Raw genomic sequence first — 14,565 nt, forward strand, 5'->3', positions numbered from 1 at the left:
TTTAAATGCCATTTAACAAAGAAAAATCAACCAAAAAGATGAATTCGCGAGTCATAGGTTTGCCATCACTGGATAGAATGAGGTTTTGACTGACACAGCTTTATCCCATCTGAAAGAATGAGCAATTTTCAGGCTCATGAATTTCTGTTGTGCTAGATATTATTACCCAAGGATTTATTTATAGCTGTATTTATTTCGCCCAACTCATACTCTTTTTCTAATTGAGTCTGACGTATTAGCCTTGAAGTCTATGGAGTACTAAAAATATATTTTGCTAAAAACTACTAATATTTATTGAGCCCCTATTTGTGCCAGGCATAGGGGACTTGGCTGTGACCAAGACAGTCACAGTATTTGTCTTCATGAAACTTTTAATTTGCATAAGTCCTTTTTTAGAGTTTCATATATAGCTTTACATAAAGGACGTTTTGGTTTTCATTGAAAGTTTGCTTTGTCAACATTTGTTTCCTCTTTGTAAATCTTTTCTTTTTATTTACAGCCAAATTTTAAAGATTATCCTGTATATTTACTGAAGTTTAGGCAATGTCTTTCTAAAGCTTTGCACCTCATGAAGACATACACTGTGAACACACTACAGAACCTCACAAGTCAGTTATTAAAAAGGGTGAGTTAACTGGTGAGGTTTTTGGTTTGTTTTTGATTCATTTATCTTCTATAATCTTAGTCTGAGAGTAGTACTTAGTAAATCCAAAACATTGTTTACTGTTTGTTAAATAAGAATATGCATTGAAGTTTTTTTGTTTTTTTTTAAAATATATATTTTTACTGATTCCAGAGAGGAAAGGAGAGGGAAAGAGAGAGAGACATCACTGATGATTGATCCGCCTGCCTCCTGCATGCCCTCTACTGGGGATCGAGCCTGCAACCTGGGCATGTGTTCTTTTTTAAATTTTTTTAATTTTTATTTATTTTTCTTTCTTTGTTTATTAAGGTATTATATTTGTGTTGGGCATGTGTTCTTGACCAGAATTGAACCTGGGACCCTTCAGTCCACAGGCCTACCCACTGAGCCAACCAGCTAGGGCAGCATTGCAGTTTTATTTATCATGGGAAAAGTGGTTGTATTGTATCTGTCCTGCAGAGTCTTATTTTCAAAGAATATATAACAGCGTGGGAGCTATTCAGTACTAATGATAAATAATAAGGGTTCAAACTATTTGTCACTTAAAATATTTTCTTATCTTTTTATGAAAATATTGGAAGGAAATATGCCAAAATAATAAAAGTGGTTCTATTTGAGTGGTGGGATTACATATGATGGATAATTTGAAATTTTTTTCTTTACATGTGGTAGAAAATTAAATTTTCTATGTTTAGCAAATGTATTTTTATTGAGTACCTCCTAAATCAGTGGTTCTCAACCTTCCTAATGCCGTGACCCTTTAATACAGTTCCTCATGTTGTGATGACCCCCAATTTCATTGTTACAAATTGAACATAATTAAAGCATAATGATTAATCACAAAAACAATATGCAATTATATATGTGTTTTCCGATGGTCTTAGGCGACCCCTGTGAAAGGGTCGTTTGACCTCCAAAGGGGTCGCAACCCACAGGTTGAGAACCACTGTCCTAAATGCTTTGCATTGTTCTAGGAATTATACAGTAGTGAAAAAGGAGCTAACAAGGTCCCTGCACTCATGGAGCTTATTTCAGGAGATATAATCAGTAAAGAGGGAAACAAACAAATTAATTCATTTGCAGATTGTAGTAGATGCTAGGTGGGAAATTAGAGTGTTGAGTTAGAAAATAAGAGTGGAGCTAGCTAGGGTGGTCATTTGTTTACTAAGAAAAGAAAACCTGAAAGATTATGCATTTTATTTTTTAAGTTTTTTTTAAAGAACATTGAATATCTTCTGACCTTTGAGTTTAAAGCCACTGATTTTTGGGTTGCATTTTTATTCTTCATATTGACCTTAGCTAAGATAACAGCCAGACTATATAATTTTTCTATTTTGTAAATTTATTTTTTTATTTTTTAAAATTTTAATTAAATTACAAATTTTTAAATCTTTATTGTTGAAAGTATTACATATGTTTCCCTTTTCCCCCAATGACCTCTCCCAGCCCACCCCCACCCCCAACCCCAGGCCTTCACCACCCTATTGCCTGTGTGTGTTCCTGGGTTATGCATATATGCATACAAGTTCATTGGTTGAGCTCTTCCTACCCATGCCCATCCTCCCTTGCCTTCCCTCTGAGGTTTGACAGTCTGTTCATGCTTCCATGTCTTTGGATCTAATTTTGTTCATCAATTTATGTTGTCCTATTTTGTAAAATTTTTAATAAGTTTTGGAAACTAATACCTAATAAGTATTATTACCTGCTATGCATAGTGCTTACTATTGAGCTGCATTACGACTTTATGAGTATAGGTTATTACTATTTAATGGATGCTTTGAATCTCAGAGAGGTTAAGTAATTTGGCTAATGTCCTACCTCAGTAAATAACTGAGTATGAAGCTGAATTCAGGTCTCTTTACTGCCAAAAATTCATGTAACATGGGTAAGTTTTATAAAAGGGAGATGATGGTTCCTCATAATTATTTCTCATTTGTAGTAGTAATAATACTAATCTCTCTCTGAGATTTTTCTCTCTAAACTTTCGGTTGGTGTATAGGCCAAGAAGTAGCTATTTGAAATGATGTGCATCACATTTTCTGAATACTTATTTGTTTGCTGATTATCTTCCTTCTCTATCCTTCCCCATGTTTCTGTAGGATCCTTCATCTGTACCTAATGCAGACAATGCTTTCACACTATTTTATGTGAAATTTCGAACTGCTGCTCCCAAAGTCAGAGTAAGTCTGTTGTTATAAATAGGACAGTGGTAGGAAATTTATTTAGCCAGCCCTTTTGAAGTACTGCTGTATGTTAGGCCCTTTGCTTATACCAGGAAAATGAACATAAATGAAAGAAAGGTAGGTATTGTCTTGCCACATTACATTGCATTATCTTAGAGTGCCTTTGGACCACAGAGCAGGAAACATCTCCTGAGATGCTTAGGGAATGTTTCTAGATGAAGGAGATATTTGAGCTTAAACTACCCAGATTTATAGTGGATTGGAGGGGATTGATTACTTATAGAAAATACAAATGGTTAATAAATATGAGCTCGTGTTTAGCTTCAGTGTAGAATACATCCAATTTAAGGTTAGGTGGCATTTTTTTTTTGTCTGTTAGAAACTGGGAGGTTAAGGTATAATAGTGGTTTTGAGGATTTAATGAGATAGGCAATACTGCTAATAGGGATGTAAAGCAATTTCTCAAAAATATTTTGGGCCTATAAAAAATATTTATCTCTTATGACCCAGTGTTGGGGGTTCCCCACTGCATAGTAGGTAACTATTAGTATATCAGCTTTATGTGGTAGAAAGTGGAATCGCAGAGAAGTGAACCAGCTCTCCTGGGCTCAAAACAGCAACTGCGGAGGTGGCACTCAGACCCTTCAGTTTTTCTAGACCCAGAGCTCTTAACCACTGGCCAAGATGTCTGACAGCAGAAGAATGGTTGATTTATGTCAACCATTCAATATGTCATCACTGTAAGTCTAGATAACATCCATTACATCTCCCCAAGGGGATATTATGTAGTCATTAAACAAATTTTTTTTTGTTTTTCATTAAAATATTTTTTTATTGATTTCAGAGAGGAAGGGAGAGGGAGAGAGAGAGAGAGATATCAATGATGAGAGAGAGTCATTGATCAGCTGCCTCCTGCACGCCCCGTAACCTGGGGATCGAGCTCGTAACCCAGATGAGTGCCCTTGACCGGAATTGAACCCAGGACCCTTCAGTCCGCAGGCCGACGCTCTATTCACTGACTGAGCCAAACCGGCTAGGGCTAAAATGTTTTAAATAATATTTATAATGATGATTCACTGAGTGTTTGCTAGATACCTAGGCATTATGCTAAGGCTTTCTTTTTACGTTTTCATCTGATAATGAAAATTATTTAATAATAGGAAAATGTTTTGAAATACAGTTAATTTTTTAAAAGCAGTGTATAAAGCTGGATATGTAGTATAATTCCAGTTTTGTTTAAAAAGAAAAATATAGTCGTGGCCATTGTGGGTCAGTGGTTGGAGTGTCAACCAAAGGGTCCCGGGTGTGATTCCCTGTCAAAGGCATGTACCTGGGTCCTGGGTTGTAGGTTTGATCCCGTGCAGGAGGCAACCAAATGATGTTTCTCTCCCTGCCCCTTTACCTGCTCCCTCCCTTCTACTCTGTCTAAAAATCAATGGGAAAAATATCCTCAGTGAGGATTAAAAAAAAGAAAAATATAGTAACTATAGTATGTGTATACAAAAAAACGGAAAGGATATTCTAAAATATTAACTGATTATTTTGTGGTATTACAGGTGATATTTATGTTTCAACTTTTTTGAATTAACAGATTTTCTAATAGCATGTGTTATAATCAGAAAGTAGTTAGTAGTCCATAACTAAAACAGATAGATTTTTAATGTGTGTTTTTTTTAATTCTGCAGACTCTTATTGAACAAATAGAACAGCGATCTGAAAAAATACCTGAGTGAGTACCTAGATGTTCTTCAGTTTCCAAATTACCTTCTTCTATTTCCCCCAGTCTATTATGTATTTTTCTGAACAATTACCTTGCGTACTACACAAGCTTCTTCTTGTAGCACATCCCTTATTGTGGGGAGCAGGGTTGGAGGCCTGATATAGTGAGTGTTCAAGGCAAATTCTGTTTATTTATTTATTTATTTATTTACTTATTTTTATTGAGGAATAATGATATACAACTTACTAGCTTCAGGTATACTAATACAACGTAATGATTCAATATGTCATCACTAAGTCTAGATAACATCCATTACCATGCATAGTTACAAAATTAATGTTTTTCTTGTGATGAAAACTTTTAAGATTTACTCTCTTAGCAACTTTTAAATATGCAGTGTAATATCATTGACTATAATTGCTATGCTGTACATTTCATCAAGGCATCTCTTTTTCCCCATAGTAGGATTTTCTTTTCATTTGGGTAGATTTAAGATGTTTCCTCTTGGAAGATAAATCTTTCATTAAAAAATAAAGGTTTAAACTCCAAGGTTAGAGAATTTAATTTACAAATTGAATACACACTCATATTTTGTTTAAAAAACAAAATGATAAAGGTCATGACACCACAGTTTATTTTGTGTATCTTTTTATATATATACACACACCAGAGGTTTGGTGCACGAAATTCATGCACGGCGGGGGTGGCGTGGGATGGTGGTGGTGTCCCTCAGCCCGGCCTGCACCCTCTTCAATCTGGGACCCCTTGGGGATGTCTGACTGCTGGTTTAGGCCTGATCCCACAGTCAGACATCTCTCTCACCATCTGGGAACGCTGGTTCCTAACCACTTGCCAGCCTGCCTGCCTGATGGCCCCTCACCACCTCTGCCTGCCAGTCTGATCGCCCCTAACTGCCCTCCCCTGCCAGCCTGATCTCCTCTTAACTGCTCCTTTGCTGGCCTGATTACCCCCTAACTGTTCCCCTGCCGGCCTGATTGCCCCCTAACTACTCCCCCCTGCCGGCCTGATTGCCCCCTAACTGCTCCCCCTTGCTGGCCTGATCACCTCTAACCACCTCTGCCTTGGCCCTTGCCACCGTAACTTTGTCCGGAAGGATGTCCAGAAGATGTCCGGTCTAATTAGCGTATTACCCTTTTATTAGTATAGATTATTAGTATAGATAAATATTTCTAGTATTTAATGTGGGCAAATGAGAGGTGACCTTATAGCATTAGAGGTTTGGCAACCTAATCTGGGACTTAAGATCAGATTTAATTTATATATCTGAAATAAAAAATTTATACCCATCTCATTTGTTTTTCATCAGATACCAACAATTGCTAAATGACATCCACCAGTGTTACCTTGATCAGCGGGAGCTCCTTTTGGGGCCTAGTATTACTTGTACTGTAACAGAGTTAACCAGCCAGAATAACAGAGATCATTGTGCCTTGGTAAGTTTCTGCTTGTTTTGGTTTAATATTAACCCTTCCTCTGAAATATTTTGATACCCTAGAAGGTATATTTGGCTAAATAAATTTTGTTTTCCATAGATACAAACTTAGAGAATTTTTCTTTCAGTTATGACAAATCTAGGTTGTAATTAGCATTTAACTTGGCAAAATATTCTCATTTTGATCTATTTTTTGACCTATGAAGATTCACAAACAAGTATTGTTCCTAGAAAGATGAAGTTTCAAGTTTGTGGATTTGTCTTAGCTTTTGCTGCACAAGTGCTTTTCTGTTTAGTGTGATTTTAATTTATACTATTAAAATAGTACATAAAGATTCTTTTTTTTTAATGTATTTGCTTATTTTTACAGTCTTTATTTAAATTTTGCCCTACAAAATGATTTCATATATTTTAATGAGACCAAAACCCATTTCTTTTAGTCACAGAAAACTTTCACCCTTCAGACTTTTATTTTATATTCTTCACTAAAGCCTTAGTGACAATTTTTGCTGGGGTCCAACCCCAGCAGGTCCAGAGGTCCCCAAAGGTGTGGACGGAGTTGGCGAAGGAATGACATGGAGACAGCGTTCAGTTGATCAGCAGCCTAGCCAGGATCTCTAGCCAAGTTCTGGTCAGGATCTCCAGTGAAGTTCTGGTTAGGATCTCCAGCCAGGTTCTGTGTCCGTGTTCTCTTGCTAGGTTCTCCAGCCAGGTTCTGTAGCCATGTTCCCTTGCTAGGTTCTCCAGCCAGGTTCAGTCACCAGGTTCTAGTCAGGTTCTCTTGCCATGTTCTATCCAGGTTCTGTAGCCAGGTTCTGTCTCTAGGTTCTTCAGCCAGGTTCTCTCGCTAGGTTCTGTCTCTAGGTTCTGTGGCCAGTTTCTGTCCAGGATCTTTTGCCATGTTCTCTCGCTAGATTCTGTCTCTAGGTTCTGTAGCCAGTTTCTGTCCAGGATCTTTTGCCATGTTCTCTCCAGCGAAGTTCTTCTGTCTCTAGGTTCTGTGTAGGTTCTGTGTGTAGGTTCTGTGTCTAGGTTCTGTCTTCTAGGTTCTGTGTCCATAAAGATTCTTTTTAAGTACCCCCTATTCAACTAGAAAAGTAGTTTATTTTCATTGTCAAAAGTTTAGAAAATGCATAATGAAGAAAATAAAAATCATCCATATTTACATTATGCAGTCAGCTATTGAAAACCATTAATTTTCTGTGCTTAAGTAACTTGTTATATGAATATATATGCATAATCTCTTTTTCAATAAAGTACTTGCTTTACTTCATGAATGCTAGAATTGTTATGTGTCTTTAACTGTAGGTGGTATGTATTTGTTTCCTACAGATTCGCAGTGGCTGTGCCTTTATGGTCCATGTGTGCCAGGATGAGCACCAACTTTACAATGAATTTTTCACAAAACCAACATCAAAATTAGAGTAGGTAGTACACAGAGTTTAACTCTTGTTTTTAAAATTTAATTTGCTAATGATCATAATGGCTTATTATTACATGGGAGTATTCTTAAATTAACTGCAGAGTGTTTTAACTTTTGTGGGTGTGTGAACAGAATACTGTCGAGTGGGACAGTGTTTATTTATTTTAAGATGAATATGTAATTTAAAGGCCAACATGCTTTCATATTGTTATAATTATGGAGATTGTATGTTATGATAGTAAGAATCCTATATAGAGAACTAAGTCTTGGGATCCCTTTATCTCCACCACGTAAATAAATCCTTCCAGTTAAAAAATTCTGTGTTTCTAACTAATGAAAGACACTTAAAAATACAGACACTACTTAATATCCTTTTTAAAAAGTTTTCCCAAAGTGTCTTTCCGATCCACTGTTATTAACTTTCGGTTTCTTCTTATTGGCAGTTTGGACTGCTATAAAGAGTCCAAGACTGTGATCCTTATAATGGTGAAGAGACAAGTGTATTGTACCGTTTTGATTGGGTTGATCACTTTTTTTTTTCTTTTTTTTTTTACAGAGAGAAAGGGAGAGGGGCATAGAGAGTTAGAAACATTGATAAGAGAGAAACATCAATTTAGCTGCCTCCTGCACACTCCCTACTGGGGATGTGTCCGCAACCAAGGTATATGCCCTTGACTGGACTCGAACCTGGGACCCTTCAGTCTGCAGGCCAGCGCTCTATCCATTGAGCCAAACCAGTTAGTCTGGGTTGATCACTTTTGATGAAATACTGCATGTGGAAGAATACTGTTGACAATATGAATAATGTAGACAACATAGTTTTTTTCTTTTCAAATGTTTTTGTCAAAATACTTGCATGTCCAGAGTACTTTGAGTTTTGTTAATCTGAATCTGCAAGTATTCAAGAATTCTGAATGTATCTTTCCTGGGGAAAATGTTATCATTTGATTCACAGTGATGTAGAATATAAAAGGATAATTAAGTCTACTGATTACTTTTTATTGTGTTTGAAGGGACATATACAAAGTTATTACTGAAATAAGTAAAAGTTGTAATAAATTGACATTTGGCTGGAGGCAGCTAATTTGAATTGATTGCTCATTGTTTATTGATTCTTGGCTTTTATTTATTTTTTATTTTTAAAATATATTTTATTGATTTTTTACAGAGAGGAAGGGAGAGGGATAGTTAGAAACATCGATAAGAGAGAAACATCGATCAGCTGCCTCCTGCACACTCCCTACTGGGTATGTGCCCGCAACCAAGGTACATGCCCTTGACCGGAATCGAACCTGGGACCCTTCAGTCCTCAGGCCGACGCTCTATCCACTGAGCCAAACTGGTTAGGGCTGATTCTTGGCTTTTAAAATAGCACTTTACAGAATTATTTTCAGCCTTTCATCTTCATTATATAATGTTCCCCATATTATTTCCTAGTAGATTTTTTACTAGGTTTATTGGATGGAAATAATAAAAAATGTCTTTTAAACTGGAAAGATTGCTACTAAACCATGTTTTCTTTCTTTATTTTAGTGAACTTTTGGAGAAACTGTGTGTGTCATTGTATGATGTCTTCAGGCCATTGATCATTCATGTTATTCACTTAGAGACGCTTTCAGAACTTTGTGGGATTCTTAAAAATGAGGTGCTGGAAGATCATGTACAGAACAATGGTAAATGATAAGTAAGAGTGATAATTACAAAGGCCTTTTATATCTGTGGCTCAGTGAATTTGAGAAAGATTAGTTCTTTCTCCCTGTACCTTTCCACCTGTATAAACTTAATATTTTTGAAGCCTGGGCTGATGCCTTATCTCTTTCTGAATTAAGATATACCTTATTCTGTGACTAAATGTACAAATTGAATGGGGAGAGCATTTTAAAATCTGAACAAAATTAGTAATAAAATAATTATAGTTACTTTACTTTCTGGCAACTGAAATCCAGAGAGAACGGACCTCAGCTTTGGTTTATTCATTTTTAGTACACAGTTACCAGAATACATAAATTGACTATATTGTATGCTGTCCTCCCCCCCGCCATCATTGATTTTCTAGAGAGAGTGGGAGGGAGGGGGGAAAGGAGAGAGAGGAGGAGAAGGAGAGAGAAAGAAAGAGAGAGAGAGAGAGAGAGAGAGAGAGAGAGAGAGAGGTGAGAAAGAGAGATGTGAGAGAGAGACATTGATTTGCTGCCTTTTGCACTCACCCAGGAATGTGCCCCTGACCGGGAATCAAACCCTCGACCTTTTGGTGCGAGGGCTGATGCTCTAACCACTGCGCAGCAACGGTCAGGGCTATATTGTATATTCTTGATTAAAAAACAGGAATTATTTCAGCATACATACATAATAATGATTCATCTTTTTGAAATTATATATATATATATATATATGTATATATATATATATATATATATAAAGCTATTCTCTAAAACAGATTTGTTTTATACATGTGATACACTCCTCAATATTTGATTTGTCAAATGATTTTCCTAATGATACATAGGTACCTTTAAAAAAATACCCTTCAAGTAATCATTTTACTGGCAGAAATTATTTGACTTTCCTTAGGAGACACTGGAGGTTTGTTACTCTTCCAAAGTTTCTTATTCTACTGCATTTACTTCATTCAAAGACATACATGTTCTCATTTTTTTGAACTTTTTTTATTAGTTTATTTGAGCCAAACATAACATATGTTGGCAAGCAAGATCAAATGCTCCAGAGAATAACAGTTTTGCAGTTTCTTTTATGCATTTGAAATTAAGGAGGGCATTTTCTTACATTTTAATGCTTCTGAATTAAAGATAATTTAAAAAATTAATGTGAATATTTATGTGATTGTGCAGTGTCTTCAACTCCCCAGCATTGGGAAGCTGTTACTGAATTACTGGTGTGTCTTAACATTGATGGCATCTTAGAAATGAAGAAATTCTATATAAAATCATATCTAATTTTATTTTTAAATCAATTTTCTTTGTGAAAATATTAACAAGTCATTTAATATCTGTGGGACCCAATTTATTTGTAAAATGGGGATGATAACCCAATTAATAAGTTGGCTTAGCTATCTCTTAGGATTGGCTTGAAGCTGTATGAGATAACTTAAAAAGTACAAAACACTTTAAAAGTCAGATTTTATTATTCATACATATTAATAATAGAAATAATTTCACAGAGTCCCAGAAAGAAGATGCAAGGGTAAAGTTATTTCCCAATTGTAAATTTAAGGAAATTGAAAGACATTTATTAAATTTTTAAGGTCATTGAGTCACAACGAAATAGAGTAGATATATATAACCTCAGGCCATGAAGCAAAAGTGGTTCATACTGTTACTAGACAATTTAGTAATATATTTACTTATTTAAAGAAAGTATTTTTCTAAATCTGAAAGAATGGGTGATTGTACTTTTTTTTAAATCAGCTGAACAACTAGGGGCATTTGCAGCTGGAGTAAAGCAGATGTTGGAAGATGTACAAGAGCGGCTCGTCTACAGAACCCACATCTACATTCAGACAGACATCATTGGCTACAAGCCGGCTCCTGGAGATCTGGCATATCCTGATAAGTTAGTAATGATGGAGGTGGGTTCTTCTTACTGATCTCATCCCTACCCCTTCACTATTTTCAGGATTTTTCTTTTAAGTTCTCAAAATGTAAAATCAAGATAAACCTGCCACAAAATCATCCTATATAATAAAAGCCTAGGTGGCGCAATGCCCTCGCGTGACATCAGCACAAGATGGCCGCCCTCATGTCATCACAAGATGGCCAGCAGGGGAAGGCAGTTACAACATACACAAAAAACAGTTTCAGTATTATACCACCAATACCATAACTAACAACAAACTTACTGAATTCAAGATTTTTGTACTTCTTTTTGTCCTTAAAATATATCCTACTAAGATATGCAGGATGGGGCAAAAGTAGGTTTACAGTTGTGAGTATGCGAAATAGGGTTTATTCTTATATTCTTATTTATTGTATTGTATTATTTATTGGCCAAATGAATAACTAACTGTAAACCTACTTTTGCCCCACCCTATACAATCAGATACTGTCAGCTGTAGATTTGAAGATTTTACTTATGAGCTAATCTCCTTAGACTAGAGATTTTGTCCATTAATATTGCCATTTGCCTGGCATGGGGGAACTGTAGACTCAGAGAGATCTAGGTTCAAATTCTAGCTCTATCAGTATCTGTTACTTAGCTTCAATGTATATGTTTCATTATTTGTAAAATAGGCATAATAGTACTGACCATGGAGGGTTGTGAGAGTAGAGATAATGTCTAGAAAGCCCTTAACTTAGTAGTCATATAGTAGACAGTGGCTGTTATTGTTTAACCTTTGAAATATTTAAAAACAACATTTGATTGAAAGTCCATGAGTAAAGTATTCAGTTAAAGTTAAATTTTAATGTTTTCCAGCTTTATTGAGATATTAGAGGCCCGGTGCATGAATTAATGCACAAGTGGGGTCCCTCAGGGTGGCCTGCGGAGATTGGGCCCCAGCTCGTGCCCCCAGCCTTGTAGCCCACCTGGTACCCCACCTTGGCCTGGCACCGCCCCCTCACCTACTCCACCATCCTGCCTGTGGGACGATCAGTTGGGGCCAGGGTCTCCCCGCCCGCCTGGCTCCCTAAGTGCCTGGGAGCCAGGCAGTGGCCCTGCCCCTCTTGCCTGCCCCCTGCCACTGGTCGCTGTCTGCCAGGTGATCGGTGGGGCCATTAGGCCCCATGCTTACACCTGCCTTGACCTTGTGCCACCCACTCGCCTGCTCCACCATCCCGCTGTGGTCCTGCTCTCGTCAGGGCCCATTGGGGCCAGCAGTGCCTCCACTGTCACCTGCTGCCAGCACCACGTCGCTGACGCCCGCCATGTTCCTCACTGCCCTCCTGGTGGTTAGCGCACGTCATAGTGAGTGGTCGAACTCCCTGTCAGATGACCACCCGAGGGGACAATTTGCATATTAGGCTTTTATATAGGACTAGAGGTCCGGTGCATAAAAATTTGTGCACTTGGGGGGGGGGGGTGTGTCCCTCAGCCCCACTTGTGCCCTCTCACAGTCTGGGACCCCTCGGGAGATAATGACCTGCTGGCTTAGGCCTGCTCCCAGGTGGCATAGGGCAGGCCCAATCCCTAGGTGCAGCCCCTGGTCGGGCTCAGAGCAGGGCCGACTGGGGAGTAGGGGTGTTGCCCCGTCATGCACAGAGCAGGGCGGATTGGGAGGTTGCGATGCCACCCCCAGTCACGCTCAGAGTAGGGCCGATTGGGGGGTTGGAGGGCCGCCTCCTGTCACAATCAAGGCAGGGTCGATGGGGAGGTTGCGGCGCCACCCCCTGTCATGCACAGAGTGGGGCTGATTAGGGGCTTGGGGCGCTGCCCCCTGTCACGTACAGAGCAGGATCCATCAGGAAGGAGGGTTTGGGCTCCGTACCCTGTCACACACAGAGCAGGGTCGATCAGGGGGTTGGGGATCTCCCCCCCCGTCACGTACAGAGTAGGGCCGATAGGGGAGTTGGGGCACCGCCCCCTGTCACACACAGAGCAGGGCGGATCAGGGGGTTGGGGCGCTGCCCCCTGTCACCCACAGAGCAGGGCTGATCAGGGCATTGGGGCACTCCCCCCCTGTCACACTCAGGGCAGGACTGATGGGGAGGTTGCGGCTCCACCCCGTCACACACAGTGCAGGGCTCATGGGGGGGTTGGGGCACTGCCCCCTGTCACGCTGCTCCAGGGGCCAGCAGGCCTCGCGGCTCCGCTGATCCCAGTTCTGGGAGGCCTCGCGACTCCGCTTGACACCGGGGCAGTGAGGCCTTGCTGCTCCGCTGATCCCGGTGCCAGGAGGCCTCGTGGCTCCGCTGATCCCAGTGCTGGGAGGCATATTACCCTTTTACTATATAGGATAGAGGCCTGGTGCATGGGTGGGGGCCGGCTGGTTTGCCCTGAAGTGTGTCCCGGATCAGGGTGGGGGTCCCGCTTGGGTGCCTGGCCAGCCTGGATGAGGGGATGTTGGCTGTTTGCAGCTGGTCACACCGCTTCAGGGTGGGGGTCCCCACTGGGGTCCCTGGCCAGTCTGGGTCAGGAGCTGAGGGCCGTTTTCAGGCTGGCGGGTGACAAGCTCCCAGCCTCTCCTTTTTTTATTTTTATTTTTTTTATTTTGGGATTTATTTACCTTCTATGGCTGTCACTGGAGCTGAGAGCGGGCTTTAGTCTGAGGCTCTGCTCCAACTCTGAGACCTCGGCTGCTGAAAGCAGGTATCTGGTTTGTTTGGGTTCTATAATTGAAACACTGTTGCAACTCCAGCTCGGCCGACTGGCTGAAAGCATGGGGTTTATTTAGCTTCTATAATTGCAACATTGTTTCTTAGAGTGCAAGCTCAGAGGCCAGCAGGCAGGCGGGGAACCTTGGCTTCCTCCATCACTGGAGCAAGCAAGCCTCCTGTTCGCTTCAGCTGCCTGGCTGCTGGCCGCCATCTTGGTTGGCAGTTAATTTGCATATCGCCCTCATTAGCCAATGGGAAGCGTGTCAGGTACGGTTAATTACCATGTTTGTCTATTATTAGATAGGATAATTGACATATAACATTGTATAAATTTAAAGTGTACAACATAATTATTTGATATATGTATGCAGTATGAACTGTTTACCACAATAAGGTTAGTTAACACATCCATCACCTCACATAGTAACAAATATTTTTTTTGTGTGTGTGGAGAGAACTTTTAAGATTTATCTTAGCAACTTCTAGATATAAAATACAGTATAATTGATTAATAGTTACCATGCTGTACATTAGATCCCCAGGACTTAACTTATCTTACCACTGGAATTTTTTACCCTTTGATTATCTTCCCTCATTTTTCCCATCACCTGCCCCCCCACCCCTGGCAGCCTATCTATTCTCTGTTTCTATGAGTTTGAGTTATTTATGTGGAATCTAATGAACAAAATAAACTGATGAGCAAAATAGATCCAGAGACACAGAAACATGGAACAGACTGACAAATCTCAGAGGGTAGGTGGGGGTGGGTGGGCGGGTAGGGAGAGATTAACCAAATAATTTATATACATAACCCATGGACACAGACAATAGTGCAGTGAAGGCCTGGCGAGGGGTGAGGGTGGGGTGGAAGGGGGTT

General features: G+C 39.6%; 1 protein-coding gene across 1 annotated transcript in view; it reads left to right on the plus strand.

Annotated features, from left to right (window-relative positions):
* COG3 (component of oligomeric golgi complex 3) overlaps nucleotides 1–14,565 on the plus strand; it is an 88,697-nt gene that overhangs the window by 27,055 nt on the left and 47,077 nt on the right. The window contains exons 7-13 of the mRNA XM_081114535.1: nucleotides 500–625; nucleotides 2,743–2,823; nucleotides 4,512–4,555; nucleotides 5,874–6,000; nucleotides 7,332–7,423; nucleotides 8,956–9,095; nucleotides 10,845–11,005. Of these exons, the coding sequence (XP_080970661.1) occupies nucleotides 500–625; nucleotides 2,743–2,823; nucleotides 4,512–4,555; nucleotides 5,874–6,000; nucleotides 7,332–7,423; nucleotides 8,956–9,095; nucleotides 10,845–11,005 (771 nt within the window). The remainder of the gene's footprint in view (nucleotides 1–499; nucleotides 626–2,742; nucleotides 2,824–4,511; nucleotides 4,556–5,873; nucleotides 6,001–7,331; nucleotides 7,424–8,955; nucleotides 9,096–10,844; nucleotides 11,006–14,565) is intronic.

Source organism: Myotis nattereri (genome assembly GCF_964212035.1).
Source record: "Myotis nattereri genome assembly, chromosome: 2".
In the NCBI taxonomy this organism is placed as follows: domain Eukaryota; kingdom Metazoa; phylum Chordata; class Mammalia; order Chiroptera; family Vespertilionidae; genus Myotis; species Myotis nattereri.